This window comes from Dasypus novemcinctus, chromosome X, assembly GCF_030445035.2.
Source record: "Dasypus novemcinctus isolate mDasNov1 chromosome X, mDasNov1.1.hap2, whole genome shotgun sequence".
Taxonomy (NCBI): Eukaryota; Metazoa; Chordata; class Mammalia; order Cingulata; family Dasypodidae; genus Dasypus; species Dasypus novemcinctus.
This window is the reverse complement of record NC_080704.1, coordinates 87,605,030-87,623,390: the sequence shown is the minus strand read 5'-3', so window position 1 is coordinate 87,623,390 and position 18,361 is coordinate 87,605,030. Positions and strand designations below refer to the sequence as shown.

The following is an 18,361-nucleotide window of genomic DNA, read 5'->3' as shown; positions in this document are numbered from 1 at the left end:
AGGGAGAGATGGCTTCACAGGTGAATTCTACAAAACATTCCAGAAAGAACTAACACCAATCCTGCCGAAACTCTTCCAAAGAATCGAAACAGAAGGAACATTGCCTAACTCCTTCTATGATGCCAACATTACCCTAGTACCAAGCCAAACAAAGACACCACAAGAAAGGAAAATTACAGACCAATTTCTCTAATGAATAAAGATGCAAAAATAATTAACAAATACTTGCTAATCGTATTCAACAACACATTAAATGAATTATACACCACGACCAAGTGGGACTCATTCCAGGTATGCAAGGATGGTTCAACATGAGAAAATCAATCAATGTAATACACCATATCAACAGATTGAAGGAAAAAAATCACATGATTATATCTATAGATACAGAAAAAGCATTTGACAAAATACAGCACCCTTTCTTGATAAAAACACTCCAAAAGATCAGAATACAAGGAAATTTTCTGAACATGATAAAGAGTATATATGAAAAACCTACAGCCAACATTGTTTACAATGGAGAAATCCTAAAATCCTTCCCTCTAAAGTCAGGAACAAGACAAGGATGCCCACTCTCTCCGCTCCTATTTAACATTGTCTTAGAAGTACTTGCTCGAGCACTGAGGCAAGAACTAGATATAAAAGGCATTCAAATTGGAAAGGAAGAAGTCAAAATTTCATTATTTGCAGATGACATGATCCTATACATAGAAAACCCTGAGAGGTCTACAACAAAGCTTCTAGAAGTCATAAATGAGTTTAGTAAAGTCGCAGGTTATAAGATCAATGCGCAAAAATCAGTAGCATTTCTGTACACCAATAATGAGCAAGATCAGGAGGAAATGAAGAAACAAATACCATTCACAATAGTAAATAAAAAATAAAAGTATTTAGGAATAAATTTAACTAAAGATGTAAAAAACTTATACACTGAGAACTATACAAGACTGTTCAAGGAAATCAAAGAAGACTTAAATAAATGGAAGAATATTTCCTGTTCATGGACAGGAAGACTAAATATTATTAAGATGGCTATCCTTCCAAAACTGATCTACACATTCAATGCAATCCCAATAAAAATCAACACAGCCTTCTTTAAGGAACTAGAAAAACTAGCTATGAAATTTATTTGGAAAGGAAAGAGGCCCCAAATAGCCAAAGACATATTGAATAAGAAAAACGAAATTGGAGGAATCACACTACCGGACTTCAAAACATACTACAAACCTACAGTAGTGAAAACAGCATGGTACTGGCATAAGCAGACACACACAGACCAATGGAATCGAATTGAAGGTTCTGATATAGAACTTCATATATATAGCCATATAATATTCGATAAAGCCACCAAACCCTCTCAACTGGGAGAGAATGGCCTATTCAACAAATGGTGCCTGGAGAACTGGATATCCATATATAGAAGAATGAAAGAGGATTACCATCTCACACCTTATACAAAGATCAACTCAAGATGGATCAAAGACCTAAATATAAGAGCCAACACCATAAAGACTTTGGAAAGCAGTGTAGGGAAACATCTACAAGAACTTGTAATAGGAAATGGTTTCATGAACATCACAACAAAAGCACAAGCAGCAAGAGAACAAATAGATAAATGGGACTTCCTCAAAATTAAAGCCTTCTGCACCTCAAGGGAGTTCATCAGGAAAGTAAAAGGGGAACCTACACAATGGGAGAAAATATTTGGCAACCATATATCCGATAAGAGACTTATAACTTGCACATATAAAGAACTCCTGTATCTTGAAAATAAAAAGATAAACAACCCATTTAAAAAATGGGAAAAAGATTTAAACAGACACTTCTCCAAAGAAGAAATACAAATACCTAAAAAGCACATGAAAAAATGCTCCAAATCTTTAGCTATCAGGGAAATGCAAATCAAAACTACAATGAGATACCATCTTACTCCCATAAGATTGGCAGCTATGAAAAAAACAGAAGAATACAAATGCTGGAGAGGATGTGAAGAAATACGAACACTCATCCACTGCTGGTGGGAATGCAGAAGGTTCCAATCATTCTGGAAGACAGTTTGGCGGTTTCCCAAAACACTAACCATAGATTTGCCATATGACCCAGCAATACCACTGCTGGGTATATACCCAGCAGAACTGAAAACAAGGACACAAACCAATATATGCACACCGATGTTCATAGCAGTATTGTTCACTATTGCCAAAAGTTGGAATCAACCCAAATGCCCATCAATAGATGAGTGGATCAATAAAATGTGGTATATACATACAATGGAATACTACTCGGCTGTAAGAACAAATACACTACAAACACATGTGATAACATGGATGAATCTTGAGAACCTTATGTTGAGTGAAGCAACCCAGGAATTGAAGGGCAAATACTACATGATCTCAATGATATGAAATAAGCAAGCTGCCTCAGAGAGCTAGAGACTGGAAGATAAGCTTACAGGAAATTGGGGGGTATAGGAAGGATGTAAGCTGACATCTACATGGGTGAAATCTATAAGCTGGCGGTAAATATGTGCACAAAGAAGAGATAAAATGGGGGCATAGGGTTACTTTTGGGTGGGGCTTTGCGGGTTTGAGGGGGGATGGAGATGGGCGGATGGGTAATATTGCCAAAAAATTGGGGGGTGGGAGGGGCAACATACGAACATAGGAGGTTGTCAGGTGTTGGTTGAAAGTAAAATGCTGAGAAAACGGTATCAAAATATAATTAGGAAAGTTACCTGTTTAAGATACTCAAAGGGGATAATCTGACGCAGGACAGACTCCTAGGGAATATCTGAATGCTCATTTTGCCAGAGTGGGTTACACCATTGGGTAGAGACCCATATAATGAGAGTGAAGGTAGACCCACATCCTGGGGGGGACTAATGCCATCAAATAGAGGGAACTGTATCTCTCAAGAGAAAGGATGGCTCCCAGGGAATTAGAGCAGTTGAGCAAGTTAAGCCCTCAACACTGTTGCAAGTATCTCTAAACATAGCTCCTCAAGAAATGAAGACTGTCACTGTGGTCCCCAAGGGCAGGGGGAAATAGATATTGAATAGATGGAACCAAAGTAAATGTGAGGGCAAAAGAAGTGTTTCACAAAAGTACACAAGGATGGATATAAAACATGTAATATTACACCAAAAACATATAGGGGACGACAGACTAATAATGTAAACTATAATTAAAACATAGGATAACTAAAAAATTTAGAAAACTGTATAGCCTAAAGTATAAACCACAATGTAAACACAAATGTCACCTTGTTTGAAAGCTATTGTCTCAATATCTGTACATCAGTTTCAGTAAATATGATATGAATAAGTTAAAAGATTATCACTGTGGAAGGGAAAAGGTGTTATAATGGATATGTGGGAGTACTGTATATTGTATAGATGAATTACTGTGATCTAAGGCTCTTGTGAAGAGAAGCTCAATAATTAGGAAAAAAGAAAAGAAAAAGATAGGATGTAGAATTTTTCCAAATCAATATGTATTCTATATCTAACCTTTAAACTCATCGCTATATTCCATTTTACTAGTAAGGGAACCTGATATTATATTGGGCTTCACTTTTCAGGAAGTTTTGGATCACAGAGTGGTTCAACAATGGCAGCGGAGGAATACTGGTATGGGATGTGACTGACAGGCGATATATGGTTGACAGGGAGTTATACAGGGCATATGTCCAGGGTGCATGGAAATGTTTGGATATACTCATAGTGAAAACAATTAAAAACAAAAGCTAGGGGGGTATTGGGTTCCTGGCCGGGGGGGGCTCTGTCATGGTCCCTAGGGGAGCAGCAGCAGTCCCCCAGGTGCAACGGTAAGGACCAGGAAGGAATGAGGGTCCAACAGTGAGCCCCTGATACTAATGACTATGCTTGTGAGCCTATACACCTGAAATAAGAACAAGGCCTAGAGCAGCACTGTGCCTGAGGCACAGCATCCGTGTTACTCAAATGTGGACAGTGTCGAAGTCAAACTCAGCATGTAAATGCAATGCCTTCCCCCCAGCATGGGACATGACACCCGGGGATGAGCCTCCCTGGCACCGAGGGATCATTACCAAGTACCAGCTCATGATGCAACAAGAAAATGACCTTGAATTGAAGGTACAACGTGGACCAGCAGAATAACCCTGTCTACATATAATAACAGGAGTTTAAAATGCTGTTTGACCTAGAGTAAGGGGGAAATGGAAAAGACAAATGAGTTCATATGGCTATGAGTCTCTAAAAAAGAGTCTAGAGGTTGTCAAAAGGATTGCCCTTATGCACACCTGAGCAGAGTTTCAGAGACAGATAAAGTAGATACAACCCCAGATATTGGTTCTTTTGAGGGCTAAAGAGACCCACAGGTTCTATGGTCATGGCAGATGGGGTTCACTGCCATGCCAGTTGGCCCTTCTTTGGAGCTGGTGTTTCTGCGTGATGGAGCTGGACTCAGATGGGATCTCTTTTCACAAGACTTTCATGCTACTTTACTGGAATTGTAGTTGGTGCTGGGGCTTAAGATATATCTAGGGGATTTGAATCTCTGGACTGACAATATGATAGCCAGGCCCTGAGTCTCAGCAGATTTCAGCTCCTACACTCTGATTTATTGGACTTACCCCACTCAGCTAACATGGAGTTGCAGAAGGTCAACCACCACACCATGGAGCCTAGAGTGCCTACAACTGAAAGCAGGAGGATTGCATCCAATATCCATGTGGAATCTAAACCCCCTCTTGACATAGATGTGGAATGGACACAAACAAGCCAAGGTCCACAGGAAGGAGGAATACAGTAAGGATCAGAGTGGACTTAATGATATCCTATTCATGAACTATTGAGGTTAATAATCGAGAAAATGTGGCATTGATATGGGAAAAGTGGCCATGGTGGCTGCTGGGTGCGGGGAATGGGAGGAAGAAATGAGATGTGGAGGCATTTTCAGGACTTGGAGTTGTCCTGGCTGGTGCTCCAGGGACAATTGCCGGATGTTGTATGTCCTCCCATGGCCCACTGGATGGAACGTGGGAGAGTGTGGGCTATGGTGTGGTACACGGGACATGGGGTGCAGCGATGCACAGAGTTGAACTCACCGGATGCAATGGATGTGTCATGATGATGGGGGAGAGTGTTACTGTGGGGGGAGTGGTGGGGTGGGGGCGATGGGGGTGAATGGGGATCTCATATTTTTTGAATGTAATATCTTTTAAAAAATGAATAAATTGAGTAGAATTTGGAAAAAATATATGATAAAAAAAAAAGAAAAACACAGAAGACTACAAATGCTGGAGAGGATGTGTAGGAATGGGAACACTCATCCACTGCTTGTGGGAATGCAGAGGGATCCAACCATTCTGGAGGACAGCTTGGTGGTTTCTCAAAAAACTACCATATGACCCAGCAATTTCACTGCTGGATATATACCCAGCAGAACTGAAAACAAGAACACAAACCGAAATATGCACACCAATGTTCATAGCAGCATTGTTCACTATCACCAAAAGTTGGAATCAACCCAAATGCCCATCAACAGATGAATGGATAAACAATATGTGGTATATACATACAATGGAATACTACTCGGCTTTAAGAACAAATACACTACAAACACACATGATAACATGGATGAATCTTGAGAACCTTATGTTGACTGAAGCAACCCAGGCATTGAAGGACAAATACTACATGACTTCAATGATATGAAATAAGTAAACCAAGCTGCCTCAGAGAGCTAGAGACTGGATGATAGGCTTACAGGTAATCGGCGGGTAGAGGGAGGATGTAAGCTGACATCTACATGGGTGAAATCTATGATAAGCTGGAGGTTAGTATGTGTAAAAGGAAGGGATAAAATGGGGGCCTAGGGTTACCTTTGGGTGGGGCTTTGTGGGCCTGAGGGGGGCTAGGGATGGGAGGATGGGTAATATTGCCCAAGAAATTGGGGGGAAGGTGGGGCAACATATGAACATAGGAGATTGTCAGGTGTTCGTTGAGAATATATATTGCTGAGAAAACCTTTTCAAAAATATAATAAGGAAAGTTACATGTTTAAGATACTTAAAGGGAATAATCTGACACAGGACAGAGTCCCAGGGAATATGTGAATGCTTATTTTGCCAGAGTGGGTAATATCATTGAGTAGAGACCTATATAATGAGAGTTAAGGTATACCCACATCCTGGGGAGGACTGGTGCCATCAAATAGAGGGAACTGTATCTCTCAAGAGAAATGGTAGCTCCCAGGGCATTAGGGCAGTTGAGCATGTCAAGCACTCAACACTGTTGCAAGTATCTCTGAACATGGCTCTTCAAGAAATGAAGATTGACTGTCAATGTGGGCCCTAAGGGGAGGGGGAAATAAGTATTAAATAGACGGAACCAATGTAACAGTGTGTGCAATAGAAGTGTTTCACAAGAGTCCGCAAGGATGGATATAAGACATGTAAAATTACACCAAAAATATATAGGGGCTGATAGGCTAAAATGTAAATCACAATGTAAAACATAAGATAACTAGAAATTTAGAAACTTTTATAGTCTCAAATATAAACCACAATGTAAACACAAAGTTTACCTAGTTTGAAAGCTATTGTCTCAATATCTGTACATCAGTTTCAGTAAATATGGTATGAATATGCTAAAAGAGTATTGCTGTGGAAGGGAAAAGGTTTTATGTTCGATATGTGGGAGTACTGTATACTGTATACATGAATTACTGTGATCTAAAACTCTTGTGAAGATAAGCTTAATAATTAGAAAAAAGAAAAGAAAAAGATAGGATGTAGAATTTTTCCAAATTAATATGTATTCTATATCTAACCTTTAAGCTCATCGCTATATTCCATTTTACTATTAAGGGAACCTGGCAATATATTGGGCTTCACTTTTCCGGAAATTTTGGATCACAGAGAGGTTCAACAATAGCAGCAGAGGAATACTAGTGTGGGATGTTATTGACAGGGAACACATAGTTGGCAGGGAGTTCCACAGGGCATATATCCAGAGTACATAAAGATGTTTGGATATTTACATAGTGGAAACAATTAAAAACAACAACTGAGAGAGTGCTGATCCTGGCCAGGGGAGCTCTATCACAGTCCCTAAAGGAACAGCAACAATCCCCCAAGTGCAATGGCAAAGACCAAAAAATAATGAAGGTCCAACAATGAGCCCCTGATACTAATGGCTATGCTTGTGAGCCTGTGCACCTGCAATAAGAACAAAGCCTAGAGCAGCAGTGTGCCTAAGAGTTACATCCTAAGAACCTCCGTGTTGCTCAAATGTGGCCAGTCTCGAAGCCAAACTCAGCATGTATATTTGTTGCCTTCCCCCAGCATGGGACATGACTCCCGAGGATGAGCCTCCCTGGCGCTGAGGGAATCACTACCATGTACCAGCTGATGACGTAACTAGAAAATGACCCTGAATAAAAGGTTTAACTTGACCCAGCAGAATATCTCAGTCTACATGTAATAACAGGATTTAAAAATGCTTTTTGATCTGAAGAAAAGGGGAAATGGAAAGGACAAATGAGTTTATATGGCTATGAGTCTCTAAAAAAGAGCCGGGAGGTTATCAGAGGGGTTGCCCTTATGCACACCTGAGTGGAGTCCCAGAGACAGATAAAGTAGATACAATCCCAGGTACTGGTTCTTCTGAGGGCTACAGAGACCCACAGGTTTTATGGTCATGGCAGATGGAGTTCACTGCCATGTCAGTTGGCCCTTCTTTGGAGTTGGTGTTTCTGTGTGATTGAGCTGGACTCAGATATGATCTCTTTTCACAAGCCTTTCCTGCTACTTTTCCAAAATTGTAGTTGGTGCTGGGGTTTAATATATACCCAGGGGATCTGAATATCAGGACTGATCATATGATAGGCAGGCCCTGGGCCTCAACAGACTTCAGCTCCTACACTCTGGTTTATTGGATTTACCCCACTCAGCTAACATGGAGTTGCAGAAGATCAACCACCACACCATGGAGCCTAGAGTGCCTACAACTGAAAGCAGGAGGATTGCATCCAGTATCCATGTGGAATCTAAGCTCCCTCTTGACATAGATGTGGAATGGACACAACCAAGCCAAGGTCCACAGGAAGGAGGAATACAGTAAGGATCAGAGTGGACTTAATGATATCCTATTCATGAACTATTGAGGTTAATAATCGAGAAAATGTGGCATTGGTGTGGAAAAGTGGCCATGGTGGCTGCTGGGTGCGGGGAATGGGAGGAAGGGATGAGATGTGGAGGCATTTTCGGGACTTGGAGTTGTCCTGGGTGGTGCCCCAGGGATAATTGCTGGACATTGTATGTCCTCCCATGGCCCACTGGATGGAACGTGGGAGAGTGTTGCTATGGTGTGGACCACTGGCCATGGGGTGCAGCGATGCACAGAGATGTACTCACCAGATGCAATGGATGTGTCATGATGATGGGGGAGAGTGTTACTGTGGGGGGAGTGGTGGGATGGGGGCGGTGGGGGTGAATGGGGACCTCATATTTTTTTAATGTAATATATTTTTTAAATGAATAAAATAAAATTAAAAAAAGAAATAAGACCATAAAGTTTCTAGAAGGTAATGTAGGGAAGCATCTACAAGATCTTGAAGTAGGAAATGGTTTCATAAACATTACACACAAAGCATGAGCAATAAAAGAAAAAATAAATGGGACCTCCTCAAAATTAAAAAATGTTGCACTTCAAAGGAATTCATCAAGAAAGTGAAAAAGCAGTCTACTAAATGGGAGAATATATTTGGGAAACTTTTATCCAATAAGGGCCTAATATCTAGCATATATAAATAAATCAACATATCGAAAAGAAAAAGCCCTTTTTAAAAATGGGCAAGAGATTTGACTAGACGCTTTTCCGAAGAAGAAATACAAATGGCTGAAAAGCACCTGAAAAGATGCTCTAAATCACTAGCTATTATGGAAATGCAAATAAAAACTACAATGAGATATCACCTTATACCTAATTGGTCTGGCAGCTACTAAAAACAGAGGACTATAAGTGTTGGAGAGGATGTGCAGGAAAGGGAACCCTCACCCACTGCAGGTAGGAATGTAGAATATGGCAGCCATTTTGGAGGACATTTTGGTGCAATATAGAATTACCATATGATCCAGCATTACCACTGCTAGGTATATACCCAAACGAAATGAAAGCAGGGACATGAACAGATATATGCACACCAATGTTCACAGAAGCATTATTCACTATTGCCAAAAGTTGGAAGCAACTCAAGTGTCCATCAACAGATGACTAGATAAGCAAAATGTGGTATATACCTATGATGGAATATCATTCAGCTTTAAGAAGGAACAACGTATTGATACAAGTGAAAACATAGGTGAACCATGAAGACTGTATGTTGAGTGAAGTAAGCCAGTAACTAAAAGATAAATATTGTATTACCTCACTGAGATGACCTAAGCATATTGAGCAAACTCACAGAGCTAGAGTCTGGGAGATAGGCTATCAGGAGACAGAAAGGAAGTAGAGTATGATGAGCTGATGCTCAATATGGGCAAAACCCATGAAATACTAGAAGGGGGTGGTTAGCAGCAGCTGGGGATGATGGTTGTGCAGGAATGAGAGTGGTGTCAATGGTACTGGAATGTGAGGGTAAACAGCGTGCGGGTTTGGATTGGCCAACCATGGAATTAGGGGGAGGGCTGAAGGAAGAAACAGGTGAACTCTGGGGATTTGAAAGTCTGTGGCTGAAACTACAATGGTGGGAATGTGCTTTTGGCAAATATGTTATGGGAGGGTCACTGGGGTAGGGCGTCGGTGGTGGTGGAATATGTGGGAAAGGGTGCACTTGGGACATACGTCTATGGAATATGAATGTGTTCATAATGTCATAGGGGGTCATCATGGTGGGTGGAGCCCCACACAATAAATAAAATTTTCTTAAAAAATTTTCTTTGAAAACTGAAACTTAGTGGTTGCCGTAAGTCCTAAGGGAAGGGGGAGGGAACAGTGGGTGGAACATAGGGCATTTTGGGGTATTGGAATTGTTTTGCATGATATTACATTGATCAATATAGGCCAGTATACATTTTGTCAAAACATAAAAGTATACAGTGCAAAATGTAAACCATAACGTGATCCACTGACCATGGTTAGCAGTAATGTTCTGATATTTGATCATCAATTTTAACAAATGTACCATACTCATGTTGGATATTATTGGTAAGGGAGGAGTGGGAGAGGAGGTATTTGGCAGTCACCTATATTTTCTATGTGATTTTTCCGTAACCTAAAAAAAAAGTGGGGAAACATATATAAGACATTGTCATTATATATTAAAGACAACAGACCTTACAGTGATGAAAGACACACTGCAAAATTTTTAAATTTTATTTATTTAATGTATTTATTGGCTTTGTTTTTTTGGGAGATTTTGGATTGCAGAAGTGTTGCAACTGCGGCAGGGGAGAATGACCAGTGGGATATCAGTGCTGGGATGATGTGTGGGGCAGGGTGCACCTGGGGCATGCCTCTATGGAATATGAATGTGTTCAGGTGGTAATGGGATATTGTCTTGGTGGGTGGTGACCCACACAATAACCAATGGAATACTGAATTCCCATCCTGGGGAGTCTTACTACATTCCCTAATAGCCAGAATCTCTAGAGTACATGGGCAGTGCCTAGTGAAAGAGGGCAGACCAATATGCCAGGCCCTTGATATTGATGCTTATATATATGAAAATTGGTCTCCTGAAATTGAAACACAGCCTAGCAATATATATTGCCTAAGAGTTACCTTCTGAAAGCCTCCTTGCTGCTCAAATATGGCCACTCTCTAAATCAAACTCAGCATATAAACTCACTACCTTCCCCTGTCCAGTATGGGACATGACTTCCAGGAATAAGCCTCCCTGGCATGGAGGGATTATTACCAAGTGCCAAATAGCAACAGAAAAGACCTAGACTAAAAGGGAGAAATATTAAATTCAAATGCGTTTTTATGGGTAAGAGATTTCAAAGTGAGTCAGGAGATTGATCCAGAGGTTATGTTTATGCATGTCTCAAGAGATATCACTGACTGCCATAGTAAACAGTGTCTCAAAGAGGGGTGCTCCTCAGGGATCTAGAGCAATCTAGACCCTAAAGGCAGGTCAGAAAACCCTAGGAAATCGGCAACCCATAGGTGGGACATACCTTGGAATACATGATAACCTCTCTCTCCAGTGCATCAGAGTTAGACTCATTTATAATTTTCCTACACATGGTTCTTCTGTCACTTTTATTTGAACCTATAATTAGCACTATATCCATTAAATATATATCCCAGAAACTTAAATCTTCAGCTGTTCATATGCTGGTCGAGTCAAGAATCTCAGAAGTGTTACAGCCAACATCTCCTCTCCAGTTCATTGGATTCAACCAGGACAACTAACAAAAGGATGATCATGGACAATACCCACCCCAGAAAACAGAGAGTATCTACAACTGCAAGGAAGACAGTTCCATCCATCTGCACCATGAGATCTAAGTCACCCCTCAATCAGAAGCAGGGCAGACATGACCACCCCCAAATCCTCAAGACTGAGGAATGAACAAACATAGGGGGTGAATTCAACTATGGACTAAAGTAGACTTAATGTTATCCTTGTAATGGAAGAACTTGTAACATTCATATAAGGATAGTGCTTACTGTAGGTTCTTAAGGGAGGAAACAGTAGCTAGAACACAGGGCATTTTTGAGACATTGGAATTGTTCTGCCTAATTTTAAAAATTGATAGTAGTAATATTTATAATAGGAATTTACAGTTCAGTAAATCTACTGAAATTGCATTTTTAATTTTTATCATTTTTTATTATCATTCTGCAAAAGATACATAGATCACACAAAATGTTACATTAAAAATCTAAGAGGTTCCCATATATTCCACTCCCCACAGCCCACACTCCTCCCACATAGACAACTTCTTTCATTAGTGTGGTACATTCATTGCATTTGATGAATACGTTTTGGAGCATTGCCACACAGCATGGATTAGAGTTTACGTTGTAGTTTACACTCTCTCCCAGTCCATTCAGTGGGTTATGGCAGGATGTATAATGTCCTGCATCTGTCCCTGCAATATCATTCAGGACAACTCCAAGTCTCAAAAATGACCCCATACCACACCTCTTTTTCCCTCTCCCTGCCTTCAGCAACTCCTGTGGCCATTGTCTCCACATCAATGATATAATTTCTTCCATTGTTAGAGTCACATTAATTCTATAGTAGAGCACCAATAAGTCCACTCTAATCCATATTTTATTCCTCCATCCTGAGGACCCTGGGATGGTGATGCCCACTCCACCTCTAAAGTGAAAGGGCACTTAGATCCCACTGGCTGATGAGTGGGATTCTCCTGTTGCAGTTGTAGACTCTCTTGGTTCCTTGGTGTGGTGGTTGACCATCCTTACCTCCTTGTTGGCTAACCTGAGTAAGTCTAACGAACTGGAGAGTAGGTGTTGCAACTCTGCTGAGGCTCAGGGCCCAGCTGCCACATGGACTGTGCAGAGATTCAAGTGTCCTGAGCATACATCAACCCCAGCACCAACCACAGGTTTTAAAATAGTGACAGAAAAGGCATGTGTAGAGAAGTCACATCTGAGTCCAACTCCATCATACTCAGGAGCACAAGTTCCAAAGTAGGGCCTACTGGCAAGCTGCTGAACTCCAGAGTCATCTGCCATGACAGTAGGACCCAGGTGTCTCCATAGCCCTCAGGAGCACCACTACCTGGAACTGTATCTACTTTAGCTGTCTCTGAGATCCTGCTGAGATGTGCATAGGCATGGCCCCACTGCTGACCTCCCAACTTATTTTGAAGTCTCTTAGCCATAGAAACTAATTTGTCTTTACCATTTCCCCCTTTTATTCAGGTCTTTTTCTAGTTGCATCACCAGCTGGTGCTTGATGGTAATTCCTCAGCGCCAGGGAGGGTCATCCCCAGGAGTCATGTTCCATGCTGGGGGGAATGTAATGCTTTCATACACTGAGTTTGGCTTAGAGAGTTGTCTCCCTAATTTTGCAATGATGGATAGAGGCCATTATCTATTTTCTACAAACATATAAAATTATATGGTGCAAAGCATAAAGTATAATATAAACTATAGACCAAGGTTAGTAGCAATGCTTCAATATTTGTTCATCAACTATAACAAATATTCCATACTCATGTACGATGTTTTTAATAGGGGAATATATGAGAGGGGGAAGGGGTGGGGTTTATGGAAATTCTCTCTCTATATCTTTTCCTTCTCAAATCAATTTTATTGATATATATTAATAAAGCACACATCTATCTAAAGTATACAACAGTGGCATTTGGTATAATGAAAAAGTTGTGCATTTATCAGTTCAGTCATTTATAGAGCATTTTCATTATTCCAATAAAGAAAATAAAAATACTAAAAAACAAAAAACACAAACCTCATCACGTCAATCTCTCTTTGCTTCCCCTGCCATACATTGCTGCTATATCACCCATAATCATATTTTACATGAAGTTTCACTATGTTATACAGTCCCAAGTTACATTTCATAGCTCTCCTTCTAAAAATACACATGTCCTTAGGATTTCCCTTTCAACCACTGTCATTCCCCATATAATAGCTCTGCTAGTCCCAAACAGGATGATGTGCTCTTACCATTTCTATTCATTTCCAAAGATTTCCAACCTGTTAGCAAATTCTGCACAGATTAACCATCAGCCTTCCATTCTCTACCCTCATTCTATTTTCTGGTGGTATATTCTAAGTATCAATTCTATAAGTTTAGATAATATATTTAGTTCATAATAACGCAATCATACAGTATTTGTCCTTTTGTGTCTGGCGTGCTTCACTCAACATAATTTCCTCCAGGTCCATCCATGCTGTCATATGCTTCCCTAGTTCAATTCTTCTTATTGCTGCATAATATTCCATTGTGTGTATATGCCACAATTTGTTTATAAAATTGATTGTGGTGATGAATGCCAATTCTGTGATTATGTAGAGAGCTACTGATTGTACACTTTGGATGGACGTTATAGTATGTGAATTAAAAACATTTTTTTAAAAAACCAACTCATAATAAGAAGACTAACACTTCCAACATGATAGGTCTCTAATGACTTCAAAGGTTAAAGCAACACTAGTTAACAGTCACATACCAGCAGCTATGGGAATTCCAACCAGATTATAAATTAGAGCAAAGACAAAATTTATCCGAATCCTCTTCACTGTCTTCCTTGATAAGTCAATACTTGCCACCACATCCAGAAGATCATTCTGAGAACAGAAATATGTGTGATATTAGTGAGAGACTCTAACTTAACTAGTATATTTGCTTTGGACATTGTGTATATTGAAGATTATGTGCCACTTAAGGCAATATGTAAATTAAGTACAAATCTCAGATACTGCTAAAAATTTGAGTCAGCCATGGGAAATGTTTTTCAGAAAATTTTCTCAGGGTTCTAAAAACACTTTTATGGTTGTATGCTGGTACAGGAATTAAATCTCATTAAAATAGCTTCAGCAAATATTTGTTGAAGATTATATTATTTAAGCTCTTTGCTAAATCTTATTATTCACTTTAGGACACTGTAATTCTCATTTGCTTAGCTGGACTGAGAAAGTCAGGAGGTAATTTGTAAGACTTCCCCTACCTCCACCCCAAATTCTCACGGTCTTAGTGGTAGAGAGCATCAGAATTAAAAAGACAGAATTTATGTGCTTGACATACTTTATGACACTATCACTAATCATGTAGGGCAGTTCACTCCTGTCAATGGTCAGGCCATAGAACTTACCCTTATCAAAACCACATCGGCTGCTTCAATGGCCACATCTGTGCCTGTACCAATGGCAATTCCAACATTAGCCATTGCCAGAGCTGGGGAATCATTGATTCCATCTCCTACCATTGCTACACGTTTCCCCTCCTCTTGAAGTTGCTTAACTTTAGCTACCTTGTGGGACGGCAGAACTTCAGCAAATACCTTAGTAATGCCAACCTACATGAGGAAAATAAACTCAATTAATTTCAAAAAATATTACTAAGTACCTGAAACATGCTAAAACAATAATAAATCATCATTTTTCACCCATCAGATATCCAAATTTGAAAAGACAGATAATATCCAGTGTTAGTAAATAAATGGAGAAATGTGCTCTCTTATACTGTAGGTGTAAATTGGTACTGCCTTTTTGTAGGACATTTGGCAGCATATATCAAAGTGTGCTTATCCTGTGATCCAGCGATACTATTTTTAGCTATATTTCAGACATACTTATACATGTACAAAAAGATGTATGTCCAAGGATGTTCATCAGTACCTTGTTTGTAACAACAAAATTTTCAAAATCACCTAAATGCCTATCATTAGAGGAATGGTTAAATAAATTAAGACACGTCTATATGATGGATTTCCATATAGCAGTGTAAAAAGAATGAAATATTTATATGTCCAGACACGGACAAAGCTCTGAGACATATTTCTACACATAAAAAAGCAAACTGATGAACAATTTATACAAAATGATCCAATTTATATTGAAAATACCAGAGCTATACATTTGTGTATGAACATATGAAAAAAGTCTGGGGGAATAGGACCAGACTAGGACCACAGGAAAAGGGTAACAAATCTTTAGCTTTATCTCCTGCTGTATTGTTTTTAATATCAAGAAAGTATTTATATATTACTTGTGTTATTTAAAAAAAGAGGGAGATAGCATTTCAAAGTAGAAAATAGTATGAGAAAAGTTTTAGAGGTAAGGAAAATTTGGGGATCAGTAGGAGAGAAATGATATGTAAAAGTGGTGCATCAGGAAGACTGTTTCATCACTCTGGCTGTAGATGGCCTAGAGGGCAAAGTGCATGAAACTACTGCAGTGTTTTAGGCATGAGATGATGAAAGCCTGGTTTAGGCTAGCAGCCCTGGGGATAAATATGAACATTTCAGGGGAAACATAAACAAACACTGGTATATAGTGTCACTCAAAAATCCCATAAACTAAGCAAATAGCTTTTTTACTGTAAAAGTAACACACAAAGTCCAAAGTACTTCCAATTTGACTTGCCAATTCTTTCTTAAGGAACCAGTTAAGGGTGATAATGAAAATAACAGGTAATATGAACTCTTTTAGACTCTGAAGGCAAGAAAGAAAATATATATGAAGAATTAGAATTTACCACATACCCCCACCCAAACAGCTAAGTAAACCAATTACCTGAGAAGCAATAGATCTAGCTGTTTTAGTGTTGTCTCCAGTCATCAGAACTACTTCTAAACCCATAGATTTCAGAATATGAACAGCCAATTCTGCTTCAGGCTTCACTGTATCAGCAATGGCTATCAACCCACACAGTTCATCTAGAATAGCAGCAGCAGAAGTTTTAAAGATGGAGAAAGTAGAATAATATTCTGACTTAAAATTTCAAAATTAAATGGATTTTATTAAGTTGTTCACCACAACTCAAAATATCTGATTTCACACAGACTATATACCATAAATACTTCAACAAACCTCCATATTTGGTTATAAGAATTTCACAGACTGAAGTAGGTGTTACTAATGAGGGTAGTAACAAGAAAATGAAAAGAGAGTTCTTAGTGGTTACTAAAAGACCCTTTTTCTTTCCTTAGAATAGTATTTAACAAAAGCCCCAAACATATTAGCTGATTTAAAGGCAAATGAAACTGAAAGGATGTTTTGTTGTTCTTAATAACAAATCTAATACTTTTAAAAGAAATTTTAAGGTTGAGGGGTAGAGAGAGAAATGGCATTTCATGGTGGGAAAAAAATCACTGCAAGTACTTCTTTTATCTATTTTTAAAAAAATGAAAGTAAAATGATATTTTGTACTTTTTGCTGAATCCAAAGATACTGTCTTCATAGTTAGCAAGGATTATAAATGTTGACTCAATCTCACTGCTGGAAATTTACCCTGGGAAATAATTTAACAACAACCAAAAACACCTAAAATGACAAAAGATGTTTACTGTAGTGTTATTTATAATAATGAAATATAAATAGCCGAAATTTCCAACAACAGGGGAATTATTAAGCTAACTATGGTATTTAAGTTCAATAAATAATGTAGCATTAAAATATAGTTATGTAGCAATATTAGAAAATATGTATTATTAAGTACAATGAAGCAGAATAAAACAGTATGTATACAGGAGATTTTTAAATTTCTACTAAATTTTAACTGGGATATAATTTACATATAATAAAATGAACCCACTTAAAAATATCTGTACTGATATTATAATTCTGTAAAAATAACTACTATCAGAACAAAAACAGGAATGGAATATATGATATTAAAACTGACACTGAGTTAGGATGATAGGATTATGGGTGTTATTTTTCTTTGCTATTATTTTAATGTTATGCTATTTTTTAGGTGTTTAAAAATCATTGATTACCTATTTCCTTCAAATGTAGGCTAGGGAAGAAAACAATAAAGCCAGGCAAATGCAACAGATTTTCAAATTAATCAGTAACATGCATTGCTACCATTTTCACTTTGTATTAAAGTTGTTCTTGAATAGCCCTCATAGTTCAGAAGTCTCCCCAAAATAACACATAAAGCAATACATGAGATCACGATACTGAATCATAGCAAGGAAAAAGCTTACCATCAACCGCCACCAGTACAGCTGTCCGACCTTTTCTCTCATGTTCAGACATGGAATCATCTACATCATTATTAATAACAAGACCATTTCTAATCATCCACTCCCTATTACCAATGAGGACTTTGTACTGTTGAGCATTAAGAACATCTGAAAGAAAGTGCAGAAATAGCATTTAGTTGGCTCAGCTTTTTGGACAGGAGTCTGCCGGGCCCAGTCAGTCATAACAAATCATCCTTCTCAGAAAAAAAAAAAAAAGAAATAGCATTTAGTAAGCTCAGTTAAACTTTTTTTTCCAAACTTTTAATTGTGCAATATAGAAAACTGAAAAACACAAGAAGCAAAGACCACAAAAGTCATTTAGAATCACAAGCAGTTTATAGTTTGACATAACCTTCTAGGTCCTATGTATGTATATATACAACTGAGCATATATTTTTATGTGGTCGAGATCACACAGAATTTATCATGCTTTTTCACATATCATGAATATTTACCAATTCAAAGCCCCAAAGCCATGGAGGTATTGTGATAACCAAGAATATATGACACCATGTCAATTAGGGAAAAAAATGTATTCCTGCCTTTATTGGGGACAAATATTTCCTAAGACAAAAAATGGCAACAGGCCTCTATAAATACTGTAAGAGTTACAATACTATGCTCCCTTAAGGCTCCATTTAAAATGAGACATAAAGCAATAAAGGACAATAAGTATAAT

The 18,361-nt window shown here is 38.6% G+C and overlaps 1 protein-coding gene across 2 annotated transcripts in view; it reads right to left on the bottom strand.

Annotated features, from left to right (window-relative positions):
• The window catches only part of ATP7A (ATPase copper transporting alpha), a 307,559-nt gene that overhangs the window by 10,820 nt on the left and 278,378 nt on the right, over positions 1-18,361 (bottom strand). For both annotated transcript variants that reach the window (XM_058291681.2, XM_058291680.1), the window contains 4 exons: positions 17,644-17,790; positions 16,226-16,368; positions 14,803-15,006; positions 14,161-14,278 (listed from right to left, as the gene is read on the bottom strand). In XM_058291681.2, the coding sequence (XP_058147664.1) occupies positions 14,161-14,278; positions 14,803-15,006; positions 16,226-16,368; positions 17,644-17,790 (612 nt within the window). The remainder of the gene's footprint in view (positions 1-14,160; positions 14,279-14,802; positions 15,007-16,225; positions 16,369-17,643; positions 17,791-18,361) is intronic.